The 16,158-nt window shown below is 34.1% G+C and overlaps 2 protein-coding genes across 2 annotated transcripts in view; both read right to left on the reverse strand.

Annotated features, from left to right (window-relative positions):
• LOC134853054 (proteasome subunit alpha type-6-like) overlaps window positions 1–16,158 on the reverse strand; it is a 354,898-nt gene that overhangs the window by 141,511 nt on the left and 197,229 nt on the right. The gene's annotated exons all lie outside the window — the stretch shown is intronic.
• On the reverse strand, window positions 6,597–16,030 carry LOC134853046 (uncharacterized). Its single transcript, XM_063868975.1, has 2 exons — window positions 15,915–16,030; window positions 6,597–7,475 (listed from the first exon to the last, which is right to left on the reverse strand). Exon 2 carries the CDS (start codon window positions 7,446–7,448, stop codon window positions 6,612–6,614), a length of 837 nt encoding a protein of 278 aa, XP_063725045.1. The 5' UTR covers window positions 7,449–7,475; window positions 15,915–16,030; the 3' UTR covers window positions 6,597–6,611.

Below are 16,158 nucleotides of genomic sequence, written 5' to 3' on the forward strand. Positions count from 1 at the left end.
CAGAGCAAATTCTAAGAAAATTTTCCAAACTCCAAAAGTTTTAGCGGCTGAAAAAAAACTGGATACCATGGTTGGGGTGGATTTTTGCGGTTTGTTTTTGTGTGACGAGGAAAAATTTTTTTGGAGAACTCCTTTTGGAGTTCCTTCAAATATTGAGAAAAAGAATAATTTATGACCTTATACTAGAAACTGATGGCAATTTTACAAAAAACTACTTGCCTTCAACAAAAAAGGAGATAAACGATCATTTGTACTTCAAAAAGAAGTCAACAGTTGGGCAAACTGCATTATTGTACAATTTCGCAAAAAAGCACAAAGCGGAGTTAACCTTATGGCCAGTTCTATCACTTCCGGAGAGCTCGTGTGAGATTTTTGTGCAACACTTTTTGCAAGTATCGATGAAGCTATTATCAAAGTCCACACTAAAGATGGCAGAAAAACTTTTGAAATAAAAGCTCTGGATGTAAAATTGAATCTATAGCATTAATTGTTGTGAAAAACTTATACCATAAGGTTTCACTAAAAAAAACTTTAGAAGTTGCCTTACAGAAGCTGTTTAGCCAGTAGATTTTTTCTGATTTTCGAAAATCTTAAAAAAAAACTACTAAATATGGTGGTCAGCAAAGTACATTTCAAATATAATATTTCTTAGTGTATTTAAATAAATGTACTTTTGGTGGGCTTCGAAATTCTCCCAAAATTTTTTTTACTAAATATGGTGGTCAGCAAAGTACATTTCAAATATAATATTTCTTAGTGTATTTAAATAAATGTACTTTTGGTGGGCGCTTACCTTGCTTTTGGAAGTGTTTGAGTTGATGTATAGATCGAAAAGAGTTGAATGCGAGAGATGCTTAAACTGATACTTTTTTTAAATGCGGTAAAACATCCGATGTTTTATAGGCGTCAACAACCGAGATAGTTTGGTTTTTCGTGTTGCCGTGCAGTGTAAAATGAGAGGGATACTCCATAGATGAAATTGTTCTTCGGGTATCTGAATGAAATGGTTAGAACCGTCAAAGATGAACCAAATCTTGTTTCTGAAGTCGCCACGTCTCTTTAATCAAATCTATAAATCACTAAAGAGAAAAAAAACAGAACCTTGCCGTTCTTGGATTCGAACACAAGTGTATCGAAGACATACTGCAATTGGTAACAAAACCAAAAAATACCAGAATTTTATTTATTTAAAGAAGCTGCACCCTTTCACTGTTATTCAAGGCACTGAATATAGATTTTGACATTTGTTTAAGTAGCAGCAGATGCCCTGTACAAAAACACCTATTCAGGGTTAGGGCGAGCTAAAGTTCCAGGCTACAAAGTCTAAGCATTTTTAAGTAATTTTACACAAAGAAGTCACATTCTTTTTTGCTATTGTCAGCATTCTTTAATTTCCTGAAGTCAAGCGTTGTTCAAACTGCTTACGTTGGACAAATTGTTCGGCACTTAAAATAACCAATATTAAAACTTAGAAACAGAAGAAAACATACTCTTTATTGGGTCTCCACCTTCGGAAAAGCTGAATTGAGGGAAGTCGCGCAAAGGTTTGTCGAGAAATAATAGATATTTTTAGGAACGAAACCAAAATTCTGACACTAGAGGCAAAACATCTTAGGAAAGAAAAGCTGGGCAACAACGCGTGCAATAAGTGTAGAAACAAAAAAATAAATTAACATCAGAAATCTTTAGACTGAGCCCAGTTTTGTTAAAAGTGGCTTTTCAAATAAATTTCAAATTAGTCCCCTACTGAACTAAAAAAAATTAACAGGATAAGTTAAGATCTCTTTGGTTGAATGTCAGCCTGCAAAAAATTTGAGCTTATTATTGGTGAAGCAGAAGCCTACATTTGCTATTGGATTCGCCTAAGTTTAAAAACGTGCGAAATTTAATTGATGCTTGCGCGGGAAAGATGTAAGCGAAAGTGATTATTGCATGGCTTATCCTATCTGAAAAGGTCAGGAAGATTCTTCAGGCATGCAAATTTGAATGCCATTAAAAAGCAAAGTATCATAACCACTCACGTTCCTTCTGTTTTAGAGCCACGGCACCTCAAGTGGACGGACCAGAAGCGGACCAACGGTTTGATATGATACATGAGTTGTTGGTAGGCAGCTCATAAGGGGCATCATGGTGGTTGACTCCCTAGCTTCAAGTAGACTAAGCGTGGGCTCGGTGTGTAACCCTGGAACGGCGGCGGCCGAGGCAGAAGATTCCATAGTTGACAATAATAGAAATTCATTTAATGATGAATTTTTTTCAACCAATAGCTTTTGAAGTTCAGGGTACGCTGAGCCCAGCACTGAGATATTTCAAATTCAGTAAGATTTCGAGAATTTTAACCCAGAAATCCAGGACAAGTAGTTTTCTTAATCACAGACTCTCTCTCTCGCAATACAGGCTGCGAACACTGGAAGTGTACTGGTCTCTAATAACGATGAAACTGGTTTCGAAAATTTTTTTATTGAACCAAAGGAACAAAAGCGTTGAAGTCCTATTATTAAAAAAGCGATCGGCGTGGAAGTGTTTGGCCAATTAAAAGTTTTTGGTGCAAAATCGATTGATTTTTTTGGTATAAATGAGACAGATTTTTCATTTTGGTACAATGAAAACACAGATGGCACAGCCGTATCCTCCTATCAGGCCAATCTTGATTTTCTTCAAACTCCGTGCAGTTTTTTCTCAATCATCTGACTCTTTTTACTTTTTTTCACGTTAAACTTTATTTTTCCATAATTTATAAAATTGTTTTTGAGTGGTTAAAAGGATGAAGGACTAGTGTAAAAACTTCAGTTAAATTTATATTTTTTGACTTTTCAAGTACATTAAAGAATTAACTATTTCTCTTGGAGAACCTCCGAACACAGTTCAACAAGAAACTGAAACAATTTGCCTCAACTCAACAAGCGTTGGATCGGCAACTTGGTGTCTGATCGGTAGAAATTGTGATCACTTGCGTATCTGTAGAAAAAAGTCCCTCGCAGGCTCAATTTCATAAAATGTTTAGAAAAGATAAATCCGTAACAGCAATTTTTTATGGAGTTTTTTTATAAGAAAGAAGGAACCGCGATGAAGAGAAGCAACTGATTTATAGTAAATTCAAGCGCGGGTTAGTCCGGCTTCTTTAATCCGCGTGATGATTTAGATTGCCAAAAAAAGCAAAACTAAAAATCGTTTTGATACGCTGTTCGGACATGTAGACGAAAAAAACGAAAGTTCTAAAAACGAAAAAAATTAGTCCCTACATTTTCTAAAGCCACCAAAATTAGAATCAAATGTTTTCAAGTTTGTTCCTCTCAGTCCAGTAAAATGATAAAGATGTGATTTGAGTCAACTTGAATTCTACAAACCGGTTCCAGAAGTTCCTCTCTCTTACTAGGTCATCTACTGTTAGTACATCCAAAGCTGCACCGATTGGTTCAGAATCAGCTTACATCCAGAAGAGAACGGAGATGATCGCTCAAACCTATCAGGTAGTAATAAAAAAACAAAAGTGAATATAGCTGAAACAAAGACATTAGATAGCACAGATCTCGCTCTAAAGGATGTCAATGCCTCAAAGTCTGGAAAAGTGGGAACTACAACTCATGTTTTTGGAGGATTCTCGACAAAGTTTACTTTCGGCCGAAATCTTGATAGCAGGGCCACAACAATGTCGGCTGAGAATGAATTGTCACAAAACAAGAAGGATGAAGCTGAGATTGCTAGTAAAGCACTTGGTGACTGTGTAAAGCCTCCACCAATAATGTTGTTTGGAGAAAAAAAAGGGCACAGTGGCTCTGAAGACAGCTCAAAAGTCGTAAATCGAAGTCAATGCAAAACCGGAGAAGAAAATGAGCTCACCGTTTTCAAACGAACGCCAAAATTTTTCAGTATGACTCAGAGGGCGTGATGCGTATTAATCCTACATTTCAACTGATATTAAATTGCACATTTTTTGCCAGCCAAAAAAAATGAAAAAGCATCTGAGAGGGCTATCAAGCTGAGCTCACTGACCTAATATCGGAGTGGGCTGACTCGCTTTATACAATCAATCAAAAGCAATCCTCAGATTCTCGACAGCTTATATAGTCTATCGCATATGCGAGCTGCTCTACAAAAAGACAAAGAATGTTCACAAAATGATGACGGAGATACAATGAATTAAACAATTTATAGTTCTGGGTTTGCTTAATTCTGAAAACAGAGTTGTATATGTATTTCAGGTTGACTATATTTGGAATAGGTTGCTACAAATATAGTGCAATTTAAATAAGTTCTGTGGTCAAGTTTTTTTGCAGTTCTCACATTGAAATTATTTTTTTCCGAAATATTCTCTCAATATGATTTTTAAAAATAAACTTAGTTATGCTTGGCTTTAGCAAGCTTCATCTAATCCGAATATAATCTTTCTTAATGAAAGCAACTTGTTTAGCAGAATGATTGAATCATTTGATGGCTTGATTTATTACCCTTGCGATATGCAAGGGTTTTGCAATATAGGGTATTAGACATTTTTCCGGTAAATAATTTTGTCCACAGCACTCATACGGACTCGTTTTTTGGAACAAACTTAACGTGTTTTTTTTTCAGGAAAAGGTTTAAAATGCTCTAATAACTACAAATGTGCCTTCATATATATTGATGCATTTATGAATGCAGATAGGGATAAATGCACTTTTTGAGTTCAATTGAAATTCATCAGCTGAAAGTTACGTAAATTGCACAATTGCACTCTCCAAATATGAATGTGGAAATGGTGCAAAAAAAACGTGAACGATTGCTAGTTTCGAAAATGGAATAAATTTTTTAGATTACCAGCGAAATGAAAGTTTTACCTGTTGATCCATTTTTCTAAATTGGGTTAAAATTATCAAAAAGCGTCAATCAAAAATTGTTCTGGAAGTTTAAGGAACTTAAAGAGCCTCTATGTTTTTAAATGAAATTCAAAAGCTGAGATTTTTTCATTAAAGTGTTTTTTTAAACATTTTTACTTGCATTCATTACTCTTTCTCAATCTTCGTCTGGCTATGTTTGCATGTTAGCATGTTAAACATCTGTCCTATTCTTTTTATATTTGTGGTCATGTTACCAACTTTTGATAAGTTTTAAATAAAAATGAGCTGTCAAGAGCATCATCAACATAGTAACAGTTTGATTTGATTTTTTTTGTTATTTTGATAACAGCACCATTTTTCAACAGTAAAAATCAATTCTAAAATTTTGAATTAAAAACGTTTTTATGAAAAATTGACACATCATCCTAAAACTTCATAAATTTTCAGCAAGCATCAGTTCCATTTCAATCAATAAAACAAATTTGCTGTTCGAAGAAAAACGCAGAGTGATCATTGGGACAAGAACGACCGTTGATCAAAATCTTGACCGTTGCCTTCAATTAACACCAAAGTTTTATTAATAAATATAAATAAGCTAAATATAAATATAAGTTAAGACCTCCATCAACATAGTAAAAACTTTGATTTGAATTTTTAATATTTTGATAAAAGCACCATTTGTCAACAGAAAAAACCAATTCTAAAACTTTTGAATTTAAAAATTGTTTACGAAAAGTAGACAGTTCATCCTGACGTTTTCATTCAATTTTAGTAAGCATCAGTTCCATAACGATCCATGAAACAAATTTGGAAAAAAAGCAGAGTGATTGTTGGGATAAGAATGGAGCTTGCCAACTGAGCTTCCATCATCTTGATGCTATGCTCACAATGGGCCTTTAGACCAGGGTAGCCTAGCTGTTTTCCAATCATCCTTTGATTTTATTAAAGGCGCCGTTAGTGCTTTGAGAGCTTGGAAAATAATTTTGCTCGACTAAAAAAAGAGCTGAAAATTTTGGATTTTTGGGTTTGGAAACCCTAGCCACTTCAAAACTTCTAGATCCACCCTATTTTTTCTACATCAAAACTAATATATAAACTAATTTAAATAATCAAAACCATCTGCAAATTTTGTATATTGGTGGTTTCCTTAATTCGCTTTTTTCAAACGGACGAATAATCTAATGTAAATAATGATTTACTGGGATAGCTTTCTGAAAATTTGCTTGTATGGCAGTGCAACCAACTAAACATGTTTTGAAATTTTTTGGAAGCAATTTCAGCTCAGGAAATTAAACTTAGCAGGTCGTGGAAAGCAAAATAAGATGGCTTTTTTCCACAAACTGAAAGGTCGAACCTCTTGAATCACAAATATTTCAGAAACGAATTTCATTGAAACATACTTAATTGACAGCACGTCCTAGCAAGCAAGGTTTCAGACAAGTAGAATGACACAGTGGAGACTACTCTTTCCTCAATTTTTACATGATTTGAGTGTAAATTTTCCAATCAACAAAACACATTTTTTTTGGTTTTAAATTGTACAAATTTCCTAATGAATTTTAAAAATATTGAATAATCGCCAAAGTAATCTCAACTCAAAAACTTAATCAGGAGAAAGCTATAATGATTTTCATTAGAGTATTTACTCAACCAATTGTGCGAAAAACCATAGGCGAATAAAATATGCTATTTATTATGTGAATTGATTTTAATTTTCGTGTAGGAGTCCGCTTTGAAAAAGACGCATCAATCAAAAACCTCCAAAATACTTTTTGATAGCATGTAGCAAAAAATCTACTAGAAGACTCTCGAAGCGGTGGGAAGAAGAAGCAGAGTGATCATTGGGACGAGAGTGAAAGCGTGGGACTGCTTGGCGGCCAGCGCTGCTTCCATCGCCTTGACATAATCGATGTTGCGCTCAGGGTTCTCGATGCCGATCAGGGTAGCATTACCATCATTCAGTACCTTGAAGTCCTTGTCCTCCACAACCTCAATTTTAGTCACGTGGTCTCCCCCCGTGTTCAAGTCGGAGAAGCTGATGTTGCAGCTGACGGGGAACTTATAGTAGTAGAGTCCGTTCTCGATCTTGGTCTCGACAAAAGTCATGACTGTCTTGTTTCCAGCGTCAGGACACAGCTCCTTCGAAGGATCTCGGTCTGGCTGCTTCTTGATTTGCGCCTTCACTTTCTCAAGCAACTCGTTTTGCAACTTTTCCGCCTCTTTTCCTTCTTTTGTATTCTCACTTTCGTAGCCGCCGGCGTCCATGATGCCAAATAGTTTCAGAGACTTCTGAAACTCCAAAACATTTCCGTCGTGCTTGCCAGTTTTCTTGATCTTCAAGTGCTGGTAACCCCTGACTCCACTAGTTCTGCAATAAAAGGACAGAATATGCAGGTCCGGATCCTTTGAACTCTGAAACCATCTCTCAAACATGGCATCGCGTTTATCACACTTATCTCCCGGTAGGTTGGAGCTAAGGTAGGATGAAAGCACGTTTCTAAAGAGAATCGCCATGTCCGGCATCTGCTTAGGGAGAGTGTAATATGGACCCCACTCATTAGGGGGTGTCTTTTTCTCCACACAGAACACAACTGCAGACGTCAGAACAATCAACCGTATGCTGGTACTGATCATTCCGGCGATCTGTTTTTTTCTTCAAAGCTGAAACATTGTTTTATCAAAAATCAGAATGGACAGTAAAAATATGAAATCTAAGAAATCTAGAAAAACTGAACTGTAATAACTGTTTGAACGTTGTGGCTTTAAAAATGATTAATTTTACTCATCTGTGTTCTGGTTTTCGTTGTTGGGTTAACAATTGCTCTTTGAGAAGTTTTGCTCTTTGAGTAGTTTTTTCGGAACATAGTTCAGGTGACCATATGCGAACGATTTGGCGAAAAGGTATGGATGTAAGCCAAGCCATTATGTAAGTTTTTTTCATAAAAAATAACTAAATCTTTGATAAGTTTTTAGACAGATGTTGACTGAAAAATTGTCATTTCATTTATTAAATTGCTAAAAATTGAGCTAAATTTTATTTTGTATCTGATTAATTTTTTGTATTCTGTTTGTACCAAAAAAGGTAAGGTGTGTAAGGAGTACATCCTTACTTTTCCAAAAAAGACCATTAAGTCTAAAATTTTAAACAGCTTCTAATGTCTATGGGACGTTTTGGCACATAAAACATCTCTCTGACTTTTGCTAAGTAGCTGATCAAGTTCATTGCGGTTTCCTTATGGTTTTATTTAATTGAACAGTTTTTTTATCATATATCAAAACTTCAACCATGAATCTAGTAGTTGAAAAAAAAAGGAAAAAAACGGAAGAAATCTTTGCTCTTTCTTTGCTTGAAAACAAAAAATTGCACCTTCTTTGTCCCGTGACTTCATAATTCGCGGTTTTTTCCAAAAAAAAACTCTCACATTTTTTTGTTAGTTTTTTTCATAATTTCCAATTTTTTCTGCCCATTTTCGTTCAATAGCTTATTTAACCTGATTTCTGAGTCCTTTTAGATGAAATATTATTTAGGACAGTCTACGGAAAGTCGGACTATTCTAGTTTTGGATGATTATAAGAGTAGTCAAACCAAAAAAGAACAGAAGGAAAAAAATCAAATTATTTGGAGTCATTTTGAACACAAACAAATTGTACAAAAACGCCATATGAAGTACAAAAGAATAAATATCGCTCCTTGTAACAAATCAATTATGGCAAATAAGCTTCTTTAAACCAGTTTGAAACGATTTCTAAGACAGATTAAATGTCCGCTTACGCGTTAATAGCGCTAAATATATCGCGCGTTAATTGTCCCAAATTGGCCAAAATGGCCAAATTTTTAAACCCCCATAACTTAACGAAAAATGATCACAGGTGAAATATCTTTTTCCCTTTTAAGCTCAAGACAAAAATACTATTTGAATGATAAAAAAAAAATTCCAAAAAAATGGTTACATAAAAAGTCGAAATTTGTCTGAAGAAAAAAAACCCACCCCAAGCACAAATATTCCGTTACTTTCGTATCTAAAGTCGGAACAATTATGTAATTTTTGGCCTGTTAATTTCAAAGATTTGCTTGCGGTGCAGAAAAACTTGTTCAAATTTCCATAGGGGAACCAAATTGTATTTGTTCCGACTTTCGATACGAAAGTAACGGAATATTTGTGCTAGGGGTGGGTTTTTTTTCTTCAGACAAATTTCGACTTTTTAACCAGCCATTTTTTACGGAATTTTTTAAAATCATTCGAAAGCTATTGTTGTCCTGAGCTCAAATTTGAAAAGACATTTCACCTTTGATCATTTTTCGTAAAGTTTTGAGGGTTTAAAGATTGCCATTTTGGCCAATTTGGGACAATTAACGCGCGGTATGTTTCGCGCTATTAACGCGTAAGCGGAGAGTTAATCCGACTTAGAAATCGTACCAAATTGGTTGAAAGAAGCTTATTTGCCATAATTGATTTGTTACAAGGAGCGAAAACTTTATTTTTGTACTTTATATGGCGTGTGGGGTGATGATTTTCATAAAAAAATTCAAATTTTAGAAACAAAAATTTTCTTTTTTGTTTTATTACATTAAATTTTTTAATGTTATTACTGCTCCATAAACCTTAAAAGGCAGTCGGAACATTCAGGGCTTCGCCCTGATACGAGCAGTCTTGTTGCACTTTGCATCTGAAATTTTCTCAATCATTGCCTAATTGTAACAAGACTGCTCGTATCAGGGCGAAGCCCTGAATGTTCCGACTGACTTTTAAAGTTTTATGGAGCAGTAATAACATCAAAAAATTTAAAAAATCAAAATAAATTTAATTTTTTTTTCTTAAATTTGAAATTTTTTATGAAAATCTTCCCTTCACACGCCATATTAAGTACAAAAGGATAAATTTCGCTCCTTGTAACAAATCAATTATGGCAAACAAGCTTCTTTCAACCAATTTGGAACGATTTTAAGACGGGTTAAATCTCCGCTTACGCGTTAATAGCGCGAAATATATTGCGCGTTAATTGTCCCAAATTGGCCAAAATGGCAATTTTTAAACACCCATAACTTCACAAAAAATAATCACACTTGATATATCTTTCAAAATTGAAGCTCAGTCAACAATAGCTTTTAAAACATTCTGTCAAAAATGGCTAGTTAAAAAGTCGAAATTTGTCTCAAGAACCCTCCCAGCACAAATATTCCGTAACTTTCGTATCAAAGTCGGAACAGTAATCAATACGCCTTTTCCAAGTTGCATCAAACGAATGACTTAACCGGAAAATTAGTCCTGCTCAGAAATTTTTCTAACTTGACTTGGGCAAGCTTATTGATCTGCTTCATACGTTTTTAATCTTTTTAAGGACGTTTTTGACGTACCATTCATCGTTTTGACGGTGTTTTGTTTTCATATCATCTGATAATTGTAGATAATTAAAATAAAGATCACTTAAGCCAAGAGTTATATAACGCATTCAAAACAGTCTCTTAGAAGATGGAAGACATATCACTTTTATTTCCCATTAGGTTATGAATTTCTTGTGATTTTCTGGACTTATGAATTTCTATACTTTCTGGATGAATTTCTGAACAATTTATACGTGATTTTCATATAATAAAAAATTGTATCCTTATTGTTCCGACTTTCGATACGAAAGTAACGGAATATTTGTGCTCGGGGTGGGTTTTTTTTCTTCAGACAAATTTCGACTTTTTAACCAGCCTTTTTTTACGGAATTTTTTTAAAATCATTCGAAAGCTATTGTTGTCCTGAGCTTAAATTTAAAAAAATATTTCACCTGTGATCATTTTTTGTTAAGTTTTGAGGGTTTAAAGATTGCCATTTTGGTCATTTTGACCATATTGGGACAATTAGCGCGCGGTATATTTCGCGCTATTAACGCGTAAGCGGAGAGTTAATCCGTCTTAAAATTGTTCCAAATTGGTTGAAAGATGCTTATTTTCCATAATTGATTTGTTACAAGGAGCGAAATTTATTCTTTTCTACTTTATATGGCGTGTGGGGGGACGATTTTTATAAAAAATAGCAAATTTTAGAAACAAAAATTTTCATTTTGTTTTATTACATTTAATTTTTTAATGTTATTGCTGCTCCATAAATCCTTAAAAGGCAGTCGGAACATTCAGGGATCCGCCTTCATACGAGCAATCTTGTTTTTCCGGTTTCGATACGAAAGTAACGGAATATTTGCGCTCGGGGTGGATTTTTTTTTCTTCAGACAAATTTCGACTTCTTAACTAGCCATTTTTGACAGAATTAATTTATATCATTCGAAAGGTATTGTTGTCATGAGCTCAAATTTGAAAAGACATTTCACTTGTGATCATTTTTTGTAAAGTTATGGGGGTTTAAGGATTGGCATTTTGGCCAATTTGGGACAATTAACGCGCGGTATATTTCGCGCTATTAACGCGTAAGAGGAGAGTTAATCCGACTTAGAAATCGTACCAAATTGGTTGAAAGAAGCTTATTTGCCACAATTGATTTGTTACAAGGAGCGAAAACTTTATTTTTGTACTTTTTATGGCGTGTGGGGGGATGATTTTCATTAAAAAATTCAAATTTTAGAAACAAAAATTAAAAATTTTCATTTTGTTTTATTACATTAAATTTTTTAATGTTATTACTGCTCCATAAACCTTAAAATGCAGTCGGAACATTCAAGGCTTCGCCCTGATACGAGCAGTCTTGTTGCACTTTGCATCTGAAATTTTCTCAATCATTGCCTAATTGTAACAAGACTGCTCGTATCAGGGCGATGCCCTGAATGTTCCGACTGACTTTTAAGGTTTTATGGAGCAGTAGTAACATCAAAAAATTAAATATATCAAAATAAATTTAAAATTTTTTATTCTTAAATTTGAAATTTTTTATTAAAATCTTCCCTTTACACGCCATATTAAGTACAAAAGGATAAATTTCGCTCCTTGTAACAAATCAATTATGGCAAATAAGCTTCTTTCAACCAATTTGGAACGATTTTAAGTCGGGTTAAATCTCTGCTTACGCGTTAATAGCGCGAAATATACCGCGCGTTAATTGTCCCAAATTGGCCAAAATGGCAATCTTTAAACCCCCATAACTTCACGAAAAATAATCACAGTTGATATTCTTTCCAAATTGAAGCTCAGGACAACAATAGCTTTTAAAACATTCTGTCAAAATGGCTAGTTAAAAAGTCGAAATTTGTCTGAAGAACCCCCCCCCCCCCCCAGCACAAATATTCCGTAACTTTCGTATCGAAAGTCGGAACAGTAATCAATACGCCTTTTCCAAATTGCATCAAACGAATGACTTAACCGGAAAATTAGTCCTTGCTCAGAAATTTTTCTAACTTGACTTGGGCAAGCTCATTGATCTGCTTCATGCGTTCTTAATCTTTATAAGGACGTTTTTGACGTGTAATTCATCATTTTGACGGTGTTTTTTTTTCATATCATCTGATAATTGTAGATAATTGAAATAAAGATCACTTAAGCCAAGAGTTATATAACGCATTCAAAACAGTCTGTTAGAAGATGGAAGACATATCACTTTGAATTTCCCATTAGGTTATGAATTTCTTGTGATTTTCTGGACTTATGAATTTCTATACTTTCTGGATGAATTTCTGAACAATTTATACGTGATTTTCATATAATAAAAAATTGTATCCTTATTGTTCCGACTTTCGATACGAAAGTAACGGAATATTTGTGCTCGGGGTGGGTTTTTTTTCTTCAGACAAATTTCGACTTTTTAACCAGCCTTTTTTTACGGAATTTTTTTAAAATCATTCGAAAGCTATTGTTGTCCTGAGCTTAAATTTAAAAAAATATTTCACCTGTGATCATTTTTTGTTAAGTTTTGAGGGTTTAAAGATTGCCATTTTGGTCATTTTGGCCAATTTGGGACAATTAACGCGCGGTATAATTCGCGCTATTAACGCGTAAGCGGAGATTTAATCCGTCTTAGAAGTCGTTCCAAAATGGTTGAAAGAAGCTTATTTGCCATATTTGATTTGTTACAAGGAGCGAAATCTATTGTTTTGTACTGTATATGGCGTGTGGGGGGATGATTTTCATAGAAAAATTTTCAAATTTTGGATTTTTTTTTTCTCATTTTATTTCATTTAATTTAATTCATTACTTTGTTTATGTTATTACTGCTCCATATACGTTAAAAGGCAGTCGGAACTTTCAGGCTTCGCCCTGATACGAGCAGTCTTGTTTAAAGATTATTCACAACCGATACAAAAATAACTCGTACACCGATTGAACAACATGAAATTCGAAGTACTTAGTAATGTGATCGTAGTTCCTCCCGACAAAAACTTTTCGGGAAATTTTTTTGGAATTTTCCGTCTTAGAAATCCGTCTTAGAAATCGTTCCAAAATGGTTGAAAGAAGCTTATTTGCCATATTTGATTTGTTACAAGGAGCGAAATCTATTGTTTTGTACTTTATATGGCGTGTGGGGGGATGATTTTCATAGAAAAATTTTCAAATTTTGGAATTTTTTTTTCTCATTTTATTTCATTTAATTTAATTCATTACTTTGTTTATGTTATTACTGCTCCATATACGTTAAAAGGCAGTCGGAACTTTCAGGCTTCGCCCTGATACGAGCAGTCTTGTTTAAAGATTATTCACAACCGATACAAAAATAACTCGTACACCGATTGAACAACATGAAATTCGAAGTACTTAGTAATGTGATCGTAGTTCCTCCCGACAAAAACTTTTCGGGAAATTTTTTTGAGATAAGAATATTTTGCCCAAACTTGGCTTTGGGCCGCACCCATAAGGGAATAAACCATAGAAATTTACAGGAACAGTGATAAGCAGCATACTTGAAAGATGTGACCGTGTATATCGAAAACAGACTATGAAAACAGACTAAACGTACACTCTCCCTTGAAGATGTTTTTGAAAGTTTCTTTTGTTGACCATCTGCACAAAACACGTTCTTGATTGAAAGATGAAATGAAACATCTTGCATACAAATGGATCATAAAATAACCCAGTGTACAAGTATTTTTCAGCAACTTTTTTTGAACTACGCCTGAAGTTCTGGTTAGCTGAAAATATTGTGTTGTATTGGATATTTGTACAATTTTGATCAAAGTTGACCAAGTGGTTTTCGAGTTATTTTAAGTGGGATCTTATTTGGGACACTCAATAGAAAATCGGATCTTGTTATCTATTTGAATCTCAGAAATTAAATCTTTATCGTTCAACATTTATTTTGAACTTTTTAAAACAATTTCCGGTTAAAACACTTCAGGTTTTCTAATTTTGGATGATAAAAATGGCAGTCAAATCGAAATGAACAAAAGAAAATGAAAGTAAAATCTTTTTTAGTCTATATGAAGATATATTTACAGTTTGTACGAAAACGGTTATCAAAACTAATACAAGCAGAGACGGATTTAAGGTGGGCGGGGGTTGGTTGGATGCCCCAAACTTCAGGGATTTGACTGTCTGACTTCCCAAAAGGTCCTACCAGTAACTCTAGTTTACGACTCCCATTTTCGGTCGACCAACCTGAAAATGTTTCTGAAAGCGCTTTCGACGCCATTATATTCGAATTTTGAAGGAGAGTGGTTACAGAACAGGTCGACAAAAAACAGGTTGACAAAATTTTTTATTTTGTTTTGAAAATCTACTCTCAAAAATCCTAAAATCACCCGTGAATAAAGGCATAATGAAATTAATTAACAATGTCCGAAAATTGAAGTTTGATCGAAAAATATGGAAAACGATTTTCAATGATTTTTTGAAAACAGTTATTGAAAATAATGGCCAATTCTCTAACATATTCTGTTTTCAGATGTTTGGACGTTTTGTCAGCCTCTGAAATGTCTAAAACCGATCCTAGAGCTCCAGTAGAAGCTATTCTTGAGAAAAAGTGTTGAGAGGGTAGAGTTGAGTCAAACTCATATTTGTCGCAGTGTTGTTAGACTCAAACTTGTACTAATTTTAATTAGGTTTTGTAGTGCTGGCAAAGCATTATTTCGGTAAACTTGAAACGGTAGCCTTGTTTCCCCTGTTTCCCCTGCTTCCATTGCATTAAGAAAGTTTTTTTTATCAAAAATTTTGAGCATTCGAAAATTATCAATTGGTCTTTGTTTCTGGAAAATTATATTCGTGCAATTAAGAAGTGATCTATGATCGTGAAAGTGTTAGATGTACTAGGTTTTATGCGTAGCAAATTATTCTGCACTCAAATTGATTCCAAAATGATTAGGTACAAGCTGATGGGTCATAATAGTCACTCAAATCAATAATTGACACGAAGTTTTTGATAGTGATTCAAAAATTGCAAATGTTAGTTTACGAAAAATCAATCGAGAACAACTTAAATGTAGTCAATATGATTTGATCAATTGACTCGTGCAGCGATTTGATTCGACGCGGAAAAATAGAATTAGAAAAGTCAACGCTTATAAATTTTGAAAAAAAAAACATAGGTTGTAAAGGACTGACTGAACATTCAGGGTGTTTTCTTGATTCGATTAGTTTTGTTTATTTGGTGTTTTGCAAGACTTGAATGATCTAGGACAAAATAAAATGAGACTGCTCATACCAGGGTAAAGACCTGAATGTTCTGAGTGACTTTCTAGATATTGAGTACTAGTAACATGAAAAAAAAATGTAATAAAAATAAAATGAAGTTAAAAAAAACTTGAGATTTTTTTTGTAAAAATCATCCCCCCACACACCATGTAAAGTACCAAGTAATAAACTTCGCTCCTAGTACCAAATCAGTTATGGGAAATAGGCTTTCTTCAACGGATTTGGAACAACTTTTAAAACTGATTTAAAGTCCTCTTACGCGTTAAAAGCGCGAAATATAGCGCGCGGTAATTGTAGTTCTTTAACCCCCATAAATTTACAAAAAAAGATCAAAGGTGAAAATTTTTTTCAATCTTAGGCTCAAGACAACAATACTTTTTGAACAATTTTTAAAAATTCCGTCAAACATGGCTAGTAAAAAGTCGAATTTTGTCTGAATAAAAAAAAATGACTCGAGCACAAATATTCCGTTACTTTCTTTACGAAAGTCAGAACAATAATTTTCGTTACGAAACACTGAACATTGATAAAAATGAATAACGAACCTTTGTAAAGTATCACAGTTTCAAGAAAAGCAGTACAGTATTCTAATGCTTGAAATTTTTGTCTGCTTTCTTGCTTCGCTATTATAAACCGAAATGAATCGGAAAAATGGCTTTTTTTTCTATTCGTGATTTTATCTATTCTAGGGCTCCACAAACACAAAAGCCCGAATTCATAACCACCTGAAATTAAGAAAATGGTAAATCTGCGGGTCGAGATGTTTGTTGACGATGCTTGTTGAGATTA

The sequence above is a fragment of the Symsagittifera roscoffensis genome, chromosome 1 (genome assembly GCF_963678635.1).
Source record: "Symsagittifera roscoffensis chromosome 1, txSymRosc1.1, whole genome shotgun sequence".
In the NCBI taxonomy this organism is placed as follows: Eukaryota; Metazoa; Xenacoelomorpha; order Acoela; family Convolutidae; genus Symsagittifera; species Symsagittifera roscoffensis.